Source organism: Ipomoea triloba, chromosome 4 (assembly GCF_003576645.1).
Source record: "Ipomoea triloba cultivar NCNSP0323 chromosome 4, ASM357664v1".
In the NCBI taxonomy this organism is placed as follows: domain Eukaryota; kingdom Viridiplantae; phylum Streptophyta; class Magnoliopsida; order Solanales; family Convolvulaceae; genus Ipomoea; species Ipomoea triloba.
The window spans coordinates 33,305,675-33,319,459 of record NC_044919.1 but is presented as its reverse complement, the minus strand read 5'-3'; the positions used below and the strand labels follow the sequence as shown (position 1 = coordinate 33,319,459).

The following is a 13,785-nucleotide window of genomic DNA, read 5'->3' as shown; positions in this document are numbered from 1 at the left end:
ATAGTGATTGAGATTTAGCCGCCATCCAAAAAATTTACTCCGTTTTAAAAGGGAGTAGGTTTTTGCTTTCCCTTTTTCCCGTGTTCTCAATATTCCGTGAAGGAAAGCACTCTACGTGTCTTGTTTGTCGTCTTCGCCATATCAGCGCCGTCTCTCTCTCTTTCTTTCACTACAAAACTCCCCTTTCTGTTGGCGCGGAGAGAGCAGAGGGAAGAAATGGCAGTTGGGGTGCTAGCTTTACAGGGATCTTTTAACGAACACATAGCAGGTATGGTATATCTCTCTGAATTCACATCCTATGGATTTTCTGTAAAATGAATGGATGAACCAACTGTTTTTGCTGACCATGGATTGTATAATTTGATTGGGCAGTGCTGAAGAGGCTTGGAGTGAAGGGAATAGAAATAAGGAAGGCAGAGCAGCTGCAGAGTGTCTCCTCTCTCATCATCCCTGGCGGTGAAAGCACCACCATGGCTAAGCTCGCCGAGTTTCACAACCTGGTTTATCTCTTTACCGCTTCTACTCATACACAAACTTGTATTTTGTATGCACATATTCATATTGGGTTGATTAATTGCGTATGCATAATTGAATCATGTACATCTCAACTAAAAGCCTAAGCCGATAGTTGGATTGCAATATTTATATCTTTTATATATACTCAACACGCCTCTCGGGCCGAGATTCGAACCCACCTTTGACATACATAGAGTTGGCTCTGATACCAAATTGAAGCATGTGCTCCATCTCAACTAAAAGCCTATGCTTATACTTGGATTGCATATTTATGTTTATATATTTTATATGCTCAACATCTTCCAAGATTTTTATTAATTGTTCATAATTCCATTGGAAAGAATAGTAGCCTTACAATGTGCAAACTTTAGAATTTTACTTCTCTGTTGTGCTAGAAGGAGCAGATTTAAGAGCTGCTAATCCTCTTCATTCTAGAACCAAACCCAAAAAGACTTGATCATAGCCCAAGAAATGGAAGAATGGGGGAATCCATTTTGTGAACATAAATAAAAATGACTATTACAATCCTATATCCGATTCCACTCTTTTTTTGGATGTTTTATCATCTAACTGAGAACATCACCTACTGATTTGGTTGCCACAGAGGTTCATTTTCAGTTTTTCACTTTCTTTTTAGTTTATGAACGGAGAGGGTGTTGCCAGAAGGTGGGAACTTGAAACTTTCTTTGTAAAATTTCCCCCCTATTTTCCCAAAAAGATCATATTTTTGTGTAACATTATTCAACTTTCTTGATTTGCCTATATGAATATATGTCATGGAATGATTATTCTTGTAGTTTAATTGTCGTTAAAATTGCAGTTTCCTGCATTGCGCGAGTTTGTGAAAATGGGAAAGCCAGTATGGGGGACTTGTGCAGGCCTTATTTTCTTGGCAGATAAAGCAGTTGGTGAGTGATTACTTCAAATATTTCTTGTTGTGCAGAGAATGCCAGTAAACTGTTTATCACTTTGCCCTCCTGAGTCAAATGTTATTGGAAATATATAAGGAATGCACTTATTTGTTTCAAGTGAATTGCATACATCCCTTTTTACTATATGCATTATACTAGCTCTGCTTAATTGTTGCTACACTGCTTGCATTTATTTTCATTATTTTGAACTTCTGGGCTTCCTTTTTCCCTTTAGGAAAGACCATTGTAACACATGGTTTGCCAACATGTTGGTAGTAGTATAATCCTAAGACATTTTAATTTTTAAAAAATTCTCAGGATTATAATTGTGTTCAGTTCTTCTGTTGCATGACACATACTAGTTTATTCTTTGTTATCTGCTTGAATTCCCAGAAGTTGGAGATTTGTTTCTTTTTATGGCATGGTTGGTTTTTGTTAAATGTTACATGTTGGAGTCTATCACTCTCCTTCTCAGGGCAGAAAACTGGAGGGCAGGAACTCATTGGTGGCCTCAATTGTACTGTTCATCGAAACTTTTTCGGAAGCCAGGTAACTCAAAAAAACTTTCTTCTACTTTCGAAAGTTATTATAGTTAAGAAGTGTTTTTACTCTATGAGGAATATATGACTGGTAAATATTATCATATAGTTCACATGTTTTGACTTGGAAGGAACAGGCAAAGGAAGATATAAAGATGTTGAAGATCTCACACTTCTTAAAATTTTAACTGACTATTTCCATGCCCCCAATACTATAGTGGTTTAATTTAAACCTGATGCATCTATGTTTTGCCAATTTAATAGAATAGCACAAAAATATTTTAACAAAGAATTCTGCTATGTACATTTAGTTCACAATGTGTGGAATATAAATAGGTCAGTTAAAACTTTTGATTTGTACTTGTGTCATAATTGCTCTTCAGCTACTTTGATTTTATTTTAATGCATTGTGGATGAAACTACACTTGATGGTACCTACACAAGAACTCTTAACCAATTATTTCAACAATAACATTGTCAAATAGATTCAAAGCTTTGAGACCGAGCTTGCTATTCCTGAAGTTGCAGCCAAAGAAGGTGGTCCTCCAACATTCCGTGCTGTTTTTATTCGTGCGCCTGCAATCCTTGAAGTAGGCCCAGATGTTCAGATTCTGGCAGATGTTCCAGCCTCATCTGTGATAACTGTCAGTTCTCATTCTTCTACCTAGGAACTTACATTGCTACACATGATATTCTTTGATTTCCTTACTTCCTAATACACTCAAGATGTCTGACACTCTGCCTCCACCAATCGTTAATTGTTTTATATGATTCAGGAATCCGCTGAGTCTGGGCAGAAAGTGATCGTTGCTGTAAAACAAGGGAATATGTTAGCTACTGCTTTTCACCCTGAACTGACTGCTGATACACGGTGGTATGTATGCGTTGCCTTTTCCTTTCTGTTTAGAGGATTCATCAAAGGGGGATGAGATTCTAAGCCGTTCTATATAGCAAATTTTTATAATGTTGATCGTACCTAGTACAATCATATTGTACCAGATATTATTAGTAACGGTTTCTAATAGTGGACTAGCATGGTTATATATTGCCTAACTTGGGGGAATTTCATTGTTGTGTAGGCATAGTTACTTTTTGAAAATGGTGCCTGAATTTGGAGGAACATCAAGTATGATCACAACAACTGGTGAAGGTTCCAGCTTTTATGAACGACCAAGAATTGATCTTCCAGTTTTTCAATAGAAGCAAAAGAAGAAGAAAAGGAAAATTAATACAATCACATCATATGATTATAAAATAGGTTGTAAAAGTGCTCTTTTCTTTGTCTATTTATGATTCAACTCACTTGTTTGCTTTGATTTTGCAATCTTGTTGTAGTTTTTCTACATTTATTTAGTTTTGCAGATGTTCAGATTGTATCTTTTGCAAACTCCTTTATTAGAAATTTTAAATTAAATTGAATACCTAATTGTGTTGTTTTGTCTTGGGGAATCATATTGAATATTTGATTATTCATTCTGTACCTTACTAAAAAAAAAACAGAAAACACCAAATCAAAATTGGCCCTTTTCCTGTAAAATTAAATTTCATAGCCAAAAAGGGTGGTCAAGTAGGTGAAACATAATTTTTATATTAAAATGTCACAAGTTTAATTTTTGTCAACACCTTATCTGTCGAGCTTGCCACACAAAGTTTTTCTAATGCGAATTATTATTAGACAGAAATGAAATTTACCCAATACACATTCTCATATAGTGATTACGAATTTTCCTTGTAAGTCGTAACTCCAACCCTTAAGCCAAAGTTGAATCCAAAATTAGCAATCGAAATCATCACGCTTAAACAGCTGACCAATTCAAAAGCCAGCCATTTACATTTTTATATAATAATCTAAACTATGAAGCAAAGGAGCAACCCTAAATTGTCTTCTAAGGTCATGTATGGTCGGTTTGACACAACTTATTTTAGTACATTATTGAGATATATAGATGCCAACTTTTCTTCATTCTTTTCCTTCAAGAGTGCACTTTAATGAAGCAAATTGCATTACTTTAGAGGTATTATTTTTCATCTTCAATGTTTTAACTTTGTATAAATTAGTAACTTTATTCAAATGATTTAAATTTGATTCTCACTATTGATACTTTTTCTTAGTGAAAACTTATGTTGCCTTTAAATTTGTATAGTGTCTTATCATCTAAATTTTAATATACTGAAAACTTATCAATATTTCAAACTAAGCTTTAAGATATCTTTCTAGTACAACTACAACTAAAATTAAATATGAAGAAAGAAAAGTAAAATTTACTTCAATTATATTATTCTCTTTTAATAATTTTTTTATATTTATTTATTTATTAGTATTATTATTGTTTTTTCCTATTAATATCTACATTGCCTGAAATTGGACTAATCAAGCACAACTTCAATTAAGTCTTTTGTGTTACAGTACAAAACCTTTTGAAAGTGGACATTATTGTTATTATTTAAATGTCATTAAACATTATTGTATTCATTTGGAACTGTCATTCCTTTGGATTATATAAACATGATTCTCCATAATAAGATGGTTGAGGTTTTTGAGTCTTCATTTTGTCTATATTATGCTTTAATTTACTACACTGGTTAAGAGCTAAACAGATCAACATGCATCTCGTTTTATAACATTATATATGCTTAAACGACTCAACTCCTCAATCCTCCCATTTGAGTAATCACTTTTGATAAATTTAACTATTGTCTAATATTGACTCTATTAGTTTTGGGCGATAAGAAAATACACAACCACTATACTGGGTGACTCGATGAGCTCAATCAAAAGAATGTTGTCAAAAATCGAACTCGTGTCTTTCAAGTACAAGAATTATACTCTACCATTGAGCCACTAGTTTCGGTCATATTTACCCTATTAGTTGTCTAGGGGAGAAGGAATTCATAAAATGGAATCTCAAAAGTCAAAACTTCAATTGCGAGCCCGATTAAGAAAGTTGACATACTTTACTTCTAGAGAAAGTTGCCCAGTTGAAGAAAGCTGGGTTTCAGTAATTCTTTCCAAAAAAAGTGAGCATTTCTTCAACTTTGGGATACTTCAATAATCAATTCACTGTTTTTATTGGAAGAAAACTAGTTGAAAAGATGATGGTATCACGCCAGAAAATGGAGCTTTCCAGCTATTGATTTGTACTGCAAGATAAGTTGCATGACTTTAGCCCATCCTTGGCTTCTATATATATCCCCTTTAAACTCTCATTCTCTTCATGCATTACTCAAACAAAAGAACATAAACATCATTCAGGTGATAACATACTTGGATGATTGAAATGAAGAAGATGGATATGAAAAAATTGTGCCTTGTATTGGCTCTCCTGCTTCTCTTGCAGGCTAGCATAGCCCAGTCTCAAGGCAAAGGCAATGGCAATAATAATGGCAACAACAATGGGAATGGCAATAATGGCAACAACAACGGGAATGACAACAATGGCAACAACAACGGGAATAACAACAATGGGAACGACAATGGGAATGACAATAATGGCAACGGCAATGGGAATGGCAATAATGGCAACAACAACGGGAATGACAACAATGGGAACGGGAATGGAAATGACAATGGCAAGGAGAGCGATAAAGATATTACACACTACAAAATGATGTCAAAAGTACCAAAATCGGGGCAAGAACGAGCCTTCTGCAAAGCCAAGGGAGCTTGTTACTACAAGACACTCACCTGCCCTGCTGAGTGCCCTGAGAGGAAGCCCAAGAAGAACAAGAAGAAGAAGGGGTGCTTTATCAACTGTGGTAGCAAGTGTGAAGCTGTCTGCAAATGTAAATCTCTCTTTCTCTTTCTTCTTGTGTTTAAAGCCTATATAACTAATGCAAGTCTTAGCATATAGCTCGTAGCATATAACTAGTGCCGGATTTGGCCCTTCAGACCTATCTGGTGGCTGGTGCTGGACTTAGCCTTTCATTGGCCTCGGCTTAACAGTAAGAGTTCAGACAATTCACTAATCTTTTCTTTCCTTTTTGTGATGATTGCAGGGAGAAAGCCCAAGTGCAGTGGCTATGGCTCTCTGTGCTATGACCCGCGCTTCGTGGGGGGCGATGGAGTCATGTTCTACTTCCATGGAGCAAAAGGGGCAGACTTTGCAATAGTCTCAGATGAAAACCTGCACATCAATGCACACTTCATAGGGACAAGACCACAAGGGAGGACTCGCGATTTCACCTGGGTTCAAGCTCTTGCTGTCATGTTTGATTCCCACACTCTAGTCCTTGCAGCAAAGAGAGTCTCAAAATGGGATGACAATGTGGATTCCCTCATGGTGAAGTGGGATGGGGAGACGGTAAATGTCCCCACAGATGGGGAAGCTGAGTGGAGAATTAACACAGGAGAAAGATCAGTGGTGGTTGAGAGAACAGATGATGTTAACACATTGAAACTCACAGTCTCTGGCCTCCTAGAATTGGCTGCAAAGGTTGTCCCCATAGGAGAACAAGAAAACAGGTCTCATAACTACCAGATACCTGCAGATAATGCTTTTGCTCACCTGGAAACACAGTTCAAATTCTTCGCCCTCTCGGATTCTGTGGAAGGAGTTCTGGGCAAGACTTACCAGCCAGGATACGAGAGCCCGGTTAAGAGAGGCGTGGCTATGCCTATGATGGGCGGGGAAGACAAATACCAAACCCCATCACTCTACTCACCTCTCTGCAAGCATTGCAGGTTCCAGAGACCTTCTGGGATTAGCACAATGTAATAATAATAACAACATAATGATTGATTACCAATAAATGTACTAAAGAATAAAGAAATTCTTTCTAATTGTCATTAAAATGCTGGATGAAGTAATGAATATGCTTTCTTTTCTTTCTGAGCTTTATTTGGAGATACTATTTCTAGAGGTTTAATTTTATCTGTATTACATTTCCCACCCCATCATGTACAGACTGCTTCTACAGCTAAATTCTTCGTAACTCCCACACACGGATCACCAAATGTATTGATCGAGACACCGAGGCTGCAGTTTCTTGATCCAATGCAAGCCTGTGATCAATTTGGCAGTAAAAAAAGTTAATCAATAGGAACAAAAAGTAAATTATAGCGAGGGAAAAAGTTGGACTTAACCTTCTGTACGATGGAAAGAGCGTTGGCGCTACTGCATTGGCCGTGGCTATAGCTTCCACATCTCCCATGGGGAGTGCCAAAGCTTGCAAAATTTATTGAAGAAATGAGCTGATTAGGAAGAGGGCACTCGAGAGACATGGTCGGTCCAGCTTGCTCCCGGGCATCTTCATCTGTAGTCCACATGTCTACCGGGCTTGGATGAGACTCTGAAACTCTCGAGCATACACTTGCCATCTCTCGAGTTGCAAACGATATCTGTCTTGGATCTCCACCCTCTTCCTCGAATAAAACCAGGACGTTTCCACTTGGTTTTAGCCATGATCGAGGCACGTGGTAACTGCAGAGCTTATGCAGCTCGGTTAAGAACAAAGATTTGCTATATAGTGATCACAGTAAGTTTTAACTAAGTAAAAATCGTCCTTACAAGGTCTGTGATGGTTTTCCACAATTCCTGAGGCATTTCGTTTCGTGGTAGGGTCCCTTATAGTTACAAGAATCAGTACAAGCTCCATCTGAAGCAGTATTCGTTGGCCAATATCGTCCTATGCTTTCGCCATTTACCCACGCTTCGCCCTTCCCCATCCCCGTGAAATCTATGGCAAGAGGAGTATCTCCATCTGGGGCATCAAAATTTCCCTGAAAGAATGTGAAAAATATGTTTTTTTTTTGAACTGTAGCTTTTGCATAGTTTCTGCTGTGGAGTAACAGTTAAATCATCCTTATTTTACCTCCTAGAATGCTTTCAAACATTCTTATCCCATTTCTTCTAAATGTTATAGGGGCATTGTTTGAAGAAATAAAATCAGTTGTGACAGTCAAAATGGCAACTCCACATATTGAATATGAAAACAAAACCAAACAAAACAAAACATGACAGTTTAATAACTGTGAATAACTCCAAACAAACAACCTAAGTATTACCTTATACCATGTCAATGGTTGGTTTGTTGGTAAACTAGATTCTGATGTCCAGAGCGAGGAAACTCCATTATACAAGCCGAATTCTTCACCTTTCAACCCAACCTGAATTTTCAAAATCGATAAGTGGAAACTGGAAAGGAATGCATCCATTTAACATTTTAAACGAGATAATTTTTTTAATATTTTTTTTTAAATTTGATTACCTGATATGTCCATTGATGCGAGGAAAGATCAGTAGCTGAGCTACCGTCGGGACCTTTGAACTGCACAGGACCAGTAACCCCCGCCCCTCGTACATCGTAATGCCCTCCATAATTCTGGAGTCAAATGCACATCTATGTTAGATAACATGTCTTCTGACAATAAGTAGTGTGCCACAGATAAAACCGAGATCCTCAAACCTGTAGTCCAACGGTTAAACTCAGGAGATCAATTTTGTTTCTCCCATGTACGAGGTTGACAGGAACATCCATTCCAACCTTAGCACTGCTGCTGCTGCCCTTCCCGCTGCCTGGAAAATACTAATACGCTCTTTAATCGACATCACAAATGCTTGGTAGAAAACGAGCATTATTACATGTTGGCTAATATGCTCGATTATTACTGCATCACCTGTAAAGTTTCCATTAATAAATGCATGAAGTGCGTGGCCAAGTGATTGCACGTGAAGAGTTGCTCGAGATCCATCTTGCAAGAAAGGCTCATCGCCTTCGATGTCAATACTGCAAAAGCCTAGCCAGTTATATATCATCCAAAACACAGAATTGAAACACCTTAGCAGATATATATGATGTCTTTGAGAACAAAACCAATACCTCAGAGAATACCACAGATAATCGCTTTTGTCAGCTGTAGTGTTTATTTGCTCCAATAACCGAGATACTGAAAATGCATTATTGCTAGAAATCCCAAGAGGTTCGTTAAACCAGCTCCAATCAGATAGAGACACTTGAGATGTACTAGCTTTCGAAGACTGGCTCACGAATCTCGTGATGGTTTCAACAGAGTTTATCTGTCACCACAAAGTAAAACACTTTAAGACTATGAGAAAATTCGCGTGATTCTTATGAAAGTGGAAGAAAATAATTAACCTTTGCAGTATTGAGTGCCACATTCTTGCAGTCTGGTAAGATGCTCACAGACCAAGCAGGTAAGTGATACGAATTGCCATTAAAGCTAACCGTTGCATCAGATTGGGTACCAAAATTCGCTAGGAAGGCAGAACACAACCCCGATCCTGCCTTATACACTGTGGCCTAAAACACGAAATGGCTTTTATTAAGGCCTCGAGGGAAAACAACATTAAAAAACACGTATATCCCATAATCCTAGACTATAAAACCTCCAAATTCGAGCCAAGAGAAGTGGTGGTAGGATCGGTTGCAACCATAGCCTCCTCGCAAAGCTTTATAGCCTTATGCAGATCTTTCAAGTGGCCATACTTTGGTTGTCTTAGAAGCCCTGCAGTTTACAATAAAATCGTTTGAAACCCTTTTAAGCAGATGCTAAAGAACAGATTAATTTAACATTAGAAAACCATATTGATGAATGGTTGTTTTTATACAATTACATAAACACAATACTTCTAAGATTCATACAAACTGGCAAGCAAACACAAGTGATCTCGGTGAATTTTCACAATTTCGAGCTCTCAACGGGCAGAAAGATTAGATATTAAAGATTGAGAAGTATTCCATACCATACTCATCTAGCGGAGCATCATAGTCATAGCTTGTTGAGATAAAGGGTCCTCCAGTGGATCGACCAAAGTTAGTTCCTCCATGATACTGATAGCAAAAGCTAATTTTATTTTACAGATAAAAATGTTCATAAACTATAAGGTACATTTGAGAGAAAAAAACACTATATCATTAACAAAAAGTACCATATAATAATTTTGGAACGTTCCACCGCGCTGAAAGAATCTAGCCACTGCAAAAGCGAGGTCTTCCACAGGCCTGTAAGGCACAGGGCGACCAAATGCAAGAAACCTAATTTTCCAAAGAATCAAATTAAACCAGTTGAAAAAAGAACTTATAGATGATAACAAGATAATTCATATAATTAGGAACTCTTACCATCCACTCCAATTCTCTGTCCACATTTTTGGTTTGTTCGCGGAATTAGGGCTAAAATTATCACAATAAAACCCATTGCAAGTGTTTATCTGTCACCATCCATAGTATATATAACTCAATAACTTGCAAATGTTTCAGAACAATATAATGTTGTCAAAACAAGATGAACTCAAAACTCGATATATACTAAAGCCAGGAACTCACAATAGTATCAGGGGCATCGGCTTGCTGGCACATAACCCAGGGTACCCCTGTATCTAAAGAAGTAGCCATATTTGCTGCCCATTTGATGTAAGATTTAGCACGAGGACCATAACTCGAAGCAACATTACCATACTCATTTTCAATCTGCAGGGAAATAAATAGATAATCAATTCACATTCCAAATATATAATGGTTTTGCTTCTGCATAGAGTAACCAGCACAAGATAGTACCTGAGACAATATAATCGGGCCGCCTTGAGATGCATAGAGCTTTTCTTGCTTCATCATGTCCACAATCTTGGTAACGAATCGCTGCATTTCAGACTGGAACAGAAACTCTCTGATCTTATTAAAACACGAAAACTAGCTAGCTACTGTCTCAAAAACCGAAAAGAAGCAAGAATTGAAGAGTGAAATGGAAACCTTGAATAGCTGATTGTCGGTTCGAAATTCAATTCCAGGTATAAAGTGCAACCAGAGAGGAAACCCACTGTTCATTATTAGGTAAAGTTCTCAGATTACCCAGAAAACAAAAAAGACTCAAAATTCCCAAATTTTATAAAAATAACCAGAAATGTTTACCCATAGTTCCACTCAGCACAGACATAAGGCCCAATTCTGAGATGAACATATAAACCTGCTTCTCCAACCAATTTCACAAACTTGACCAAATCTTTCCTCCCTTCAAAATCATACTGCAGAATTTTGTCACCACCTCATCAGTACTCTTTAACTATCCAATTTTGTGCTTTTGAAATCATAAGGAATTGTAATGGGCAAACATATTTTCAAAGGGAATTCTCAATTAATAATGATAAACAGAGAAGCTCAAACCACTAATCTAAATGCAAGATCATTCCAAATATCTAAAACTAGAAATTTCCCAGAAATAATGGAAAATAATAGGCAATAACATTCGATCAAAAAAAAAAAAAAAAAAAAAAACATAGAACCTGGTTACGAGTTGGTTCATGCAAGTCCCAGAAAACATAAGTCTCGATGACATCTAAACCTCCATCTTTGGATTTTTGTATCAAGTCCGACCACATCTGCATTCCCATTCGTATAAAACAACGTTATTATATTTACATTACATACCGTGTAAAGATAGAGAGAGAGAGAGATGGGAATGAATGTACATCGGAAGTGCTACGAGGATAGTGAATGGAGCCGGAAACCAACACTCTCCGTTTGCCGTCGATGACCAATGCGCGGTGGTCATACGTCACGGTGGCGGCGAACGCCGCCGTCATCGCCGCCAGCAGAGCCACCACTACTACTGCACCTTTTCCTCCTCCTCTCATCTCAATATCTTCGGTAGTTAACACAACGTTTTCGCGAGATGAGTGAATATTATTTATAATGTATGTTTGTGTGTGGAACTATGATTTTTCCCCAAAAAAAACACAAAAAGTGAACGGTTTCTTAGAAGCACTGTCGTACTAATGTTTCTGTTTAAGGTTGTTTTTTGCTTCAATTCAGCGGATACCTTAACTGCCTTCTAGTGTTTGTGTTAGGCGTTGCTTAACTCCAAGACGCTAAGGTCATTACTTAGCTTAGGCCGGAGAGTAAGACGCCGCATCTTATCCACATTTCACGTGACGACGTCGCAACAAACTGTATGTATCGTCCTCATCTTCTTCTTCTTCCTTCTCCTGCAACTTCTGTATCTACTGCGAACTCTTTGATTTTACCGTCTGTTACTGTGAAAATGGCGAGTGGGACAAATTATTCCATGCGTCCAAATGACATATTAGTAGATGGGTATTTTAAAGAAAAAATAAAAATTGTAATAAAGCTGCAAGATCTCCGGGTTTAACTAATGTGGAAGATACGGAATACTATATATAGAATGTACCAATCTTAATTGGATGGGATTTCATCTTGAAATATTTCTTATGACAGGTAATAGATGATGTTATCAAATCTTATGATGCTTGGAAAAATATTAATCTTACTTTCTTTTGAATTAGTTATTTTATACAAGATTACAAGTTTGGCCTCCAATATTAGAGATCTATTGACATTCTTGATATGAGTCGGACAATTATGAGTAACTTAGACTAATTTACCTCTTGTGAACCTTTGCCAACTAGAATCATACGACGCGATTTACTTAGTTCACATCTTCAAATAGTGATTACGGATTTTTTCTATAACTAAAAAAAGAATGTCATTAAATCGCATGATACTTGACAACAACTAACATTAATATTATTTCTTTCGAATTTAGTTATTTCATACAAACTGAAACATTAAAGTAAAAAAGAACATCTAATCATTGAGATGAGATGACATAGGTCTCTTATAACTTAATCAAAGTCTTGATAAAGCACCCTTAAGATCCTATCCGGCATAAACAAGAGGTTTAATTTGCTTTGTCATCCTTGAAGTCCTACCTAGCAATGGCACGGACAAAATTAATCTCAATATATAGTCCCTAGTCGACTAGATGAGGAAAACATGTGATCATATAAAAAAACAATAACTAAAATATCTATAAAAAAATTCACGAACTTTATATAGTGACATGTCTTTTGTTTATTGGAAATGATAGGCAAAAACTACTACAAAGTTAAAATTATTATTCTCAAAAAAAAAAAAACAAAGTTAAAATTATATTTTAGAACTTAATAAAATAACGACGAAAATGACTAATTGTAAAAATAAACCAAAAGACTAAAAATACTTTTTCCCTATACTAAAACAACTGGATTTCATTGAAAATAATTAAAATGAATAATGATGATATATCAAACTACTACCACAGCTATGCCGCTTGAATTTAAAATAGTATAACTATACTATTTATAACCTATGTATACAGAAGTTGAATATGTGATTTATCACTCGCGTTTGTCCTGAAAGGGGTGATTGAATAATTTGAACATAATTTTTATGTATTAAGTTTGATTATCATCCACACTCTTTTGATTAAATCCATTCCAAAAAATCTTTTAAATATAATTTACATTTTTTTTTTTTACATTTTAAAAATGAGATTTGCCTAATAACTTAATAAGCACTAAAAATTAAAACTTCTCACTTAGTCATTAGCCACAAGTTCATTAACTTAACACACACACACATATATATATACACGCCTATAAAGTATTAGCAGAATGATAGGTGTATGGAATAATGTGATGAACCAAACACAAGTTTTTAATTTGAATAAAGTTGCATAACAATGTATACTCCGTAATTAAGAAAGAAGGCCATGTGATATATGGTGATTTTGTTCCTTTTGTGGGACCAAAGTAATTCATAAAATTTGGATCGAAAGTCGAAATACTACGAGTTAGGTTACCGACACGACATGTGTACGACTTTAGGACTAGGTGACAAACTATGTCTTGTAACGTGTTATATATTTGAGATTAGTTGATTACCTTTTCTGAAAAAAAAAAAAAAATTATTCGCGCGTCCTTACAAGTGTTGAATCAGTTAACTTGCTCCTATTTCGTGTGGTCTTACAATAATATTATCTACAGAAATATTATTGTTTAAGTTGTATGGGCTAAAAAAATGCA

The 13,785-nt window shown here is 36.3% G+C and overlaps 3 protein-coding genes across 3 annotated transcripts; 2 read left to right on the top strand and 1 right to left on the bottom strand.

Annotated features, from left to right (window-relative positions):
• The first annotated feature begins 77 nt into the window (after window positions 1-77).
• On the top strand, window positions 78-3,403 carry LOC116016337 (probable pyridoxal 5'-phosphate synthase subunit PDX2). Its single transcript, XM_031256552.1, has 7 exons — window positions 78-268; window positions 373-500; window positions 1,337-1,424; window positions 1,903-1,976; window positions 2,452-2,610; window positions 2,743-2,840; window positions 3,046-3,403. Exons 1-7 carry the CDS (start codon window positions 217-219, stop codon window positions 3,164-3,166), a joined length of 720 nt encoding a protein of 239 aa, XP_031112412.1. The 5' UTR covers window positions 78-216; the 3' UTR covers window positions 3,167-3,403.
• Window positions 3,404-5,178: 1,775 nt separating this feature from the next.
• Window positions 5,179-6,793, top strand: LOC116016335. Its single transcript, XM_031256551.1, has 2 exons — window positions 5,179-5,749; window positions 5,963-6,793. Exons 1-2 carry the CDS (start codon window positions 5,236-5,238, stop codon window positions 6,679-6,681), a joined length of 1,233 nt encoding a protein of 410 aa, XP_031112411.1. The 5' UTR covers window positions 5,179-5,235; the 3' UTR covers window positions 6,682-6,793.
• LOC116016333 (beta-galactosidase 8-like) lies at window positions 6,729-12,027 on the bottom strand. The gene is made up of 19 exons (XM_031256547.1): window positions 11,392-12,027; window positions 11,206-11,301; window positions 10,835-10,947; window positions 10,676-10,742; window positions 10,484-10,576; window positions 10,253-10,396; window positions 10,049-10,137; window positions 9,856-9,961; window positions 9,670-9,757; window positions 9,313-9,431; window positions 9,062-9,226; window positions 8,786-8,982; window positions 8,583-8,692; window positions 8,372-8,481; window positions 8,174-8,287; window positions 7,971-8,072; window positions 7,474-7,685; window positions 7,050-7,386; window positions 6,729-6,968 (listed from the first exon to the last, which is right to left on the bottom strand). The coding sequence occupies exons 1-19, from the start codon at window positions 11,554-11,556 to the stop codon at window positions 6,861-6,863; spliced, it is 2,535 nt and encodes an 844-aa protein (XP_031112407.1). The 5' UTR covers window positions 11,557-12,027; the 3' UTR covers window positions 6,729-6,860.
• Between the last annotated feature and the right edge of the window lie 1,758 nt (window positions 12,028-13,785).

Excerpts from the sequence above, each read along its gene's own strand:
- LOC116016337 (XM_031256552.1), top strand. The coding sequence starts at position 217 with ATGGCAGTTGGGGTGCTAGCTTTACAGGGATCTTTTAACGAACACATA. Across the intron at positions 501-1,336 it reads TCGCCGAGTTTCACAACCTG|TTTCCTGCATTGCGCGAGTT; the intron begins GTTTATCTCTTT and ends TTAAAATTGCAG. Across the intron at positions 2,611-2,742 it reads CAGCCTCATCTGTGATAACT|GAATCCGCTGAGTCTGGGCA; the intron begins GTCAGTTCTCAT and ends TATATGATTCAG.
- LOC116016335 (XM_031256551.1), top strand. The coding sequence starts at position 5,236 with ATGATTGAAATGAAGAAGATGGATATGAAAAAATTGTGCCTTGTATTG. Across the intron at positions 5,750-5,962 it reads GTGTGAAGCTGTCTGCAAAT|GGAGAAAGCCCAAGTGCAGT; the intron begins GTAAATCTCTCT and ends TGATGATTGCAG.
- LOC116016333 (XM_031256547.1), bottom strand. The coding sequence starts at position 11,556 with ATGAGAGGAGGAGGAAAAGGTGCAGTAGTAGTGGTGGCTCTGCTGGCG. Across the intron at positions 10,138-10,252 it reads CCGATGCCCCTGATACTATT|ATAAACACTTGCAATGGGTT; the intron begins GTGAGTTCCTGG and ends GGATGGTGACAG. Across the intron at positions 7,387-7,473 it reads GGAAAACCATCACAGACCTT|TTACCACGTGCCTCGATCAT; the intron begins GTAAGGACGATT and ends TAAGCTCTGCAG.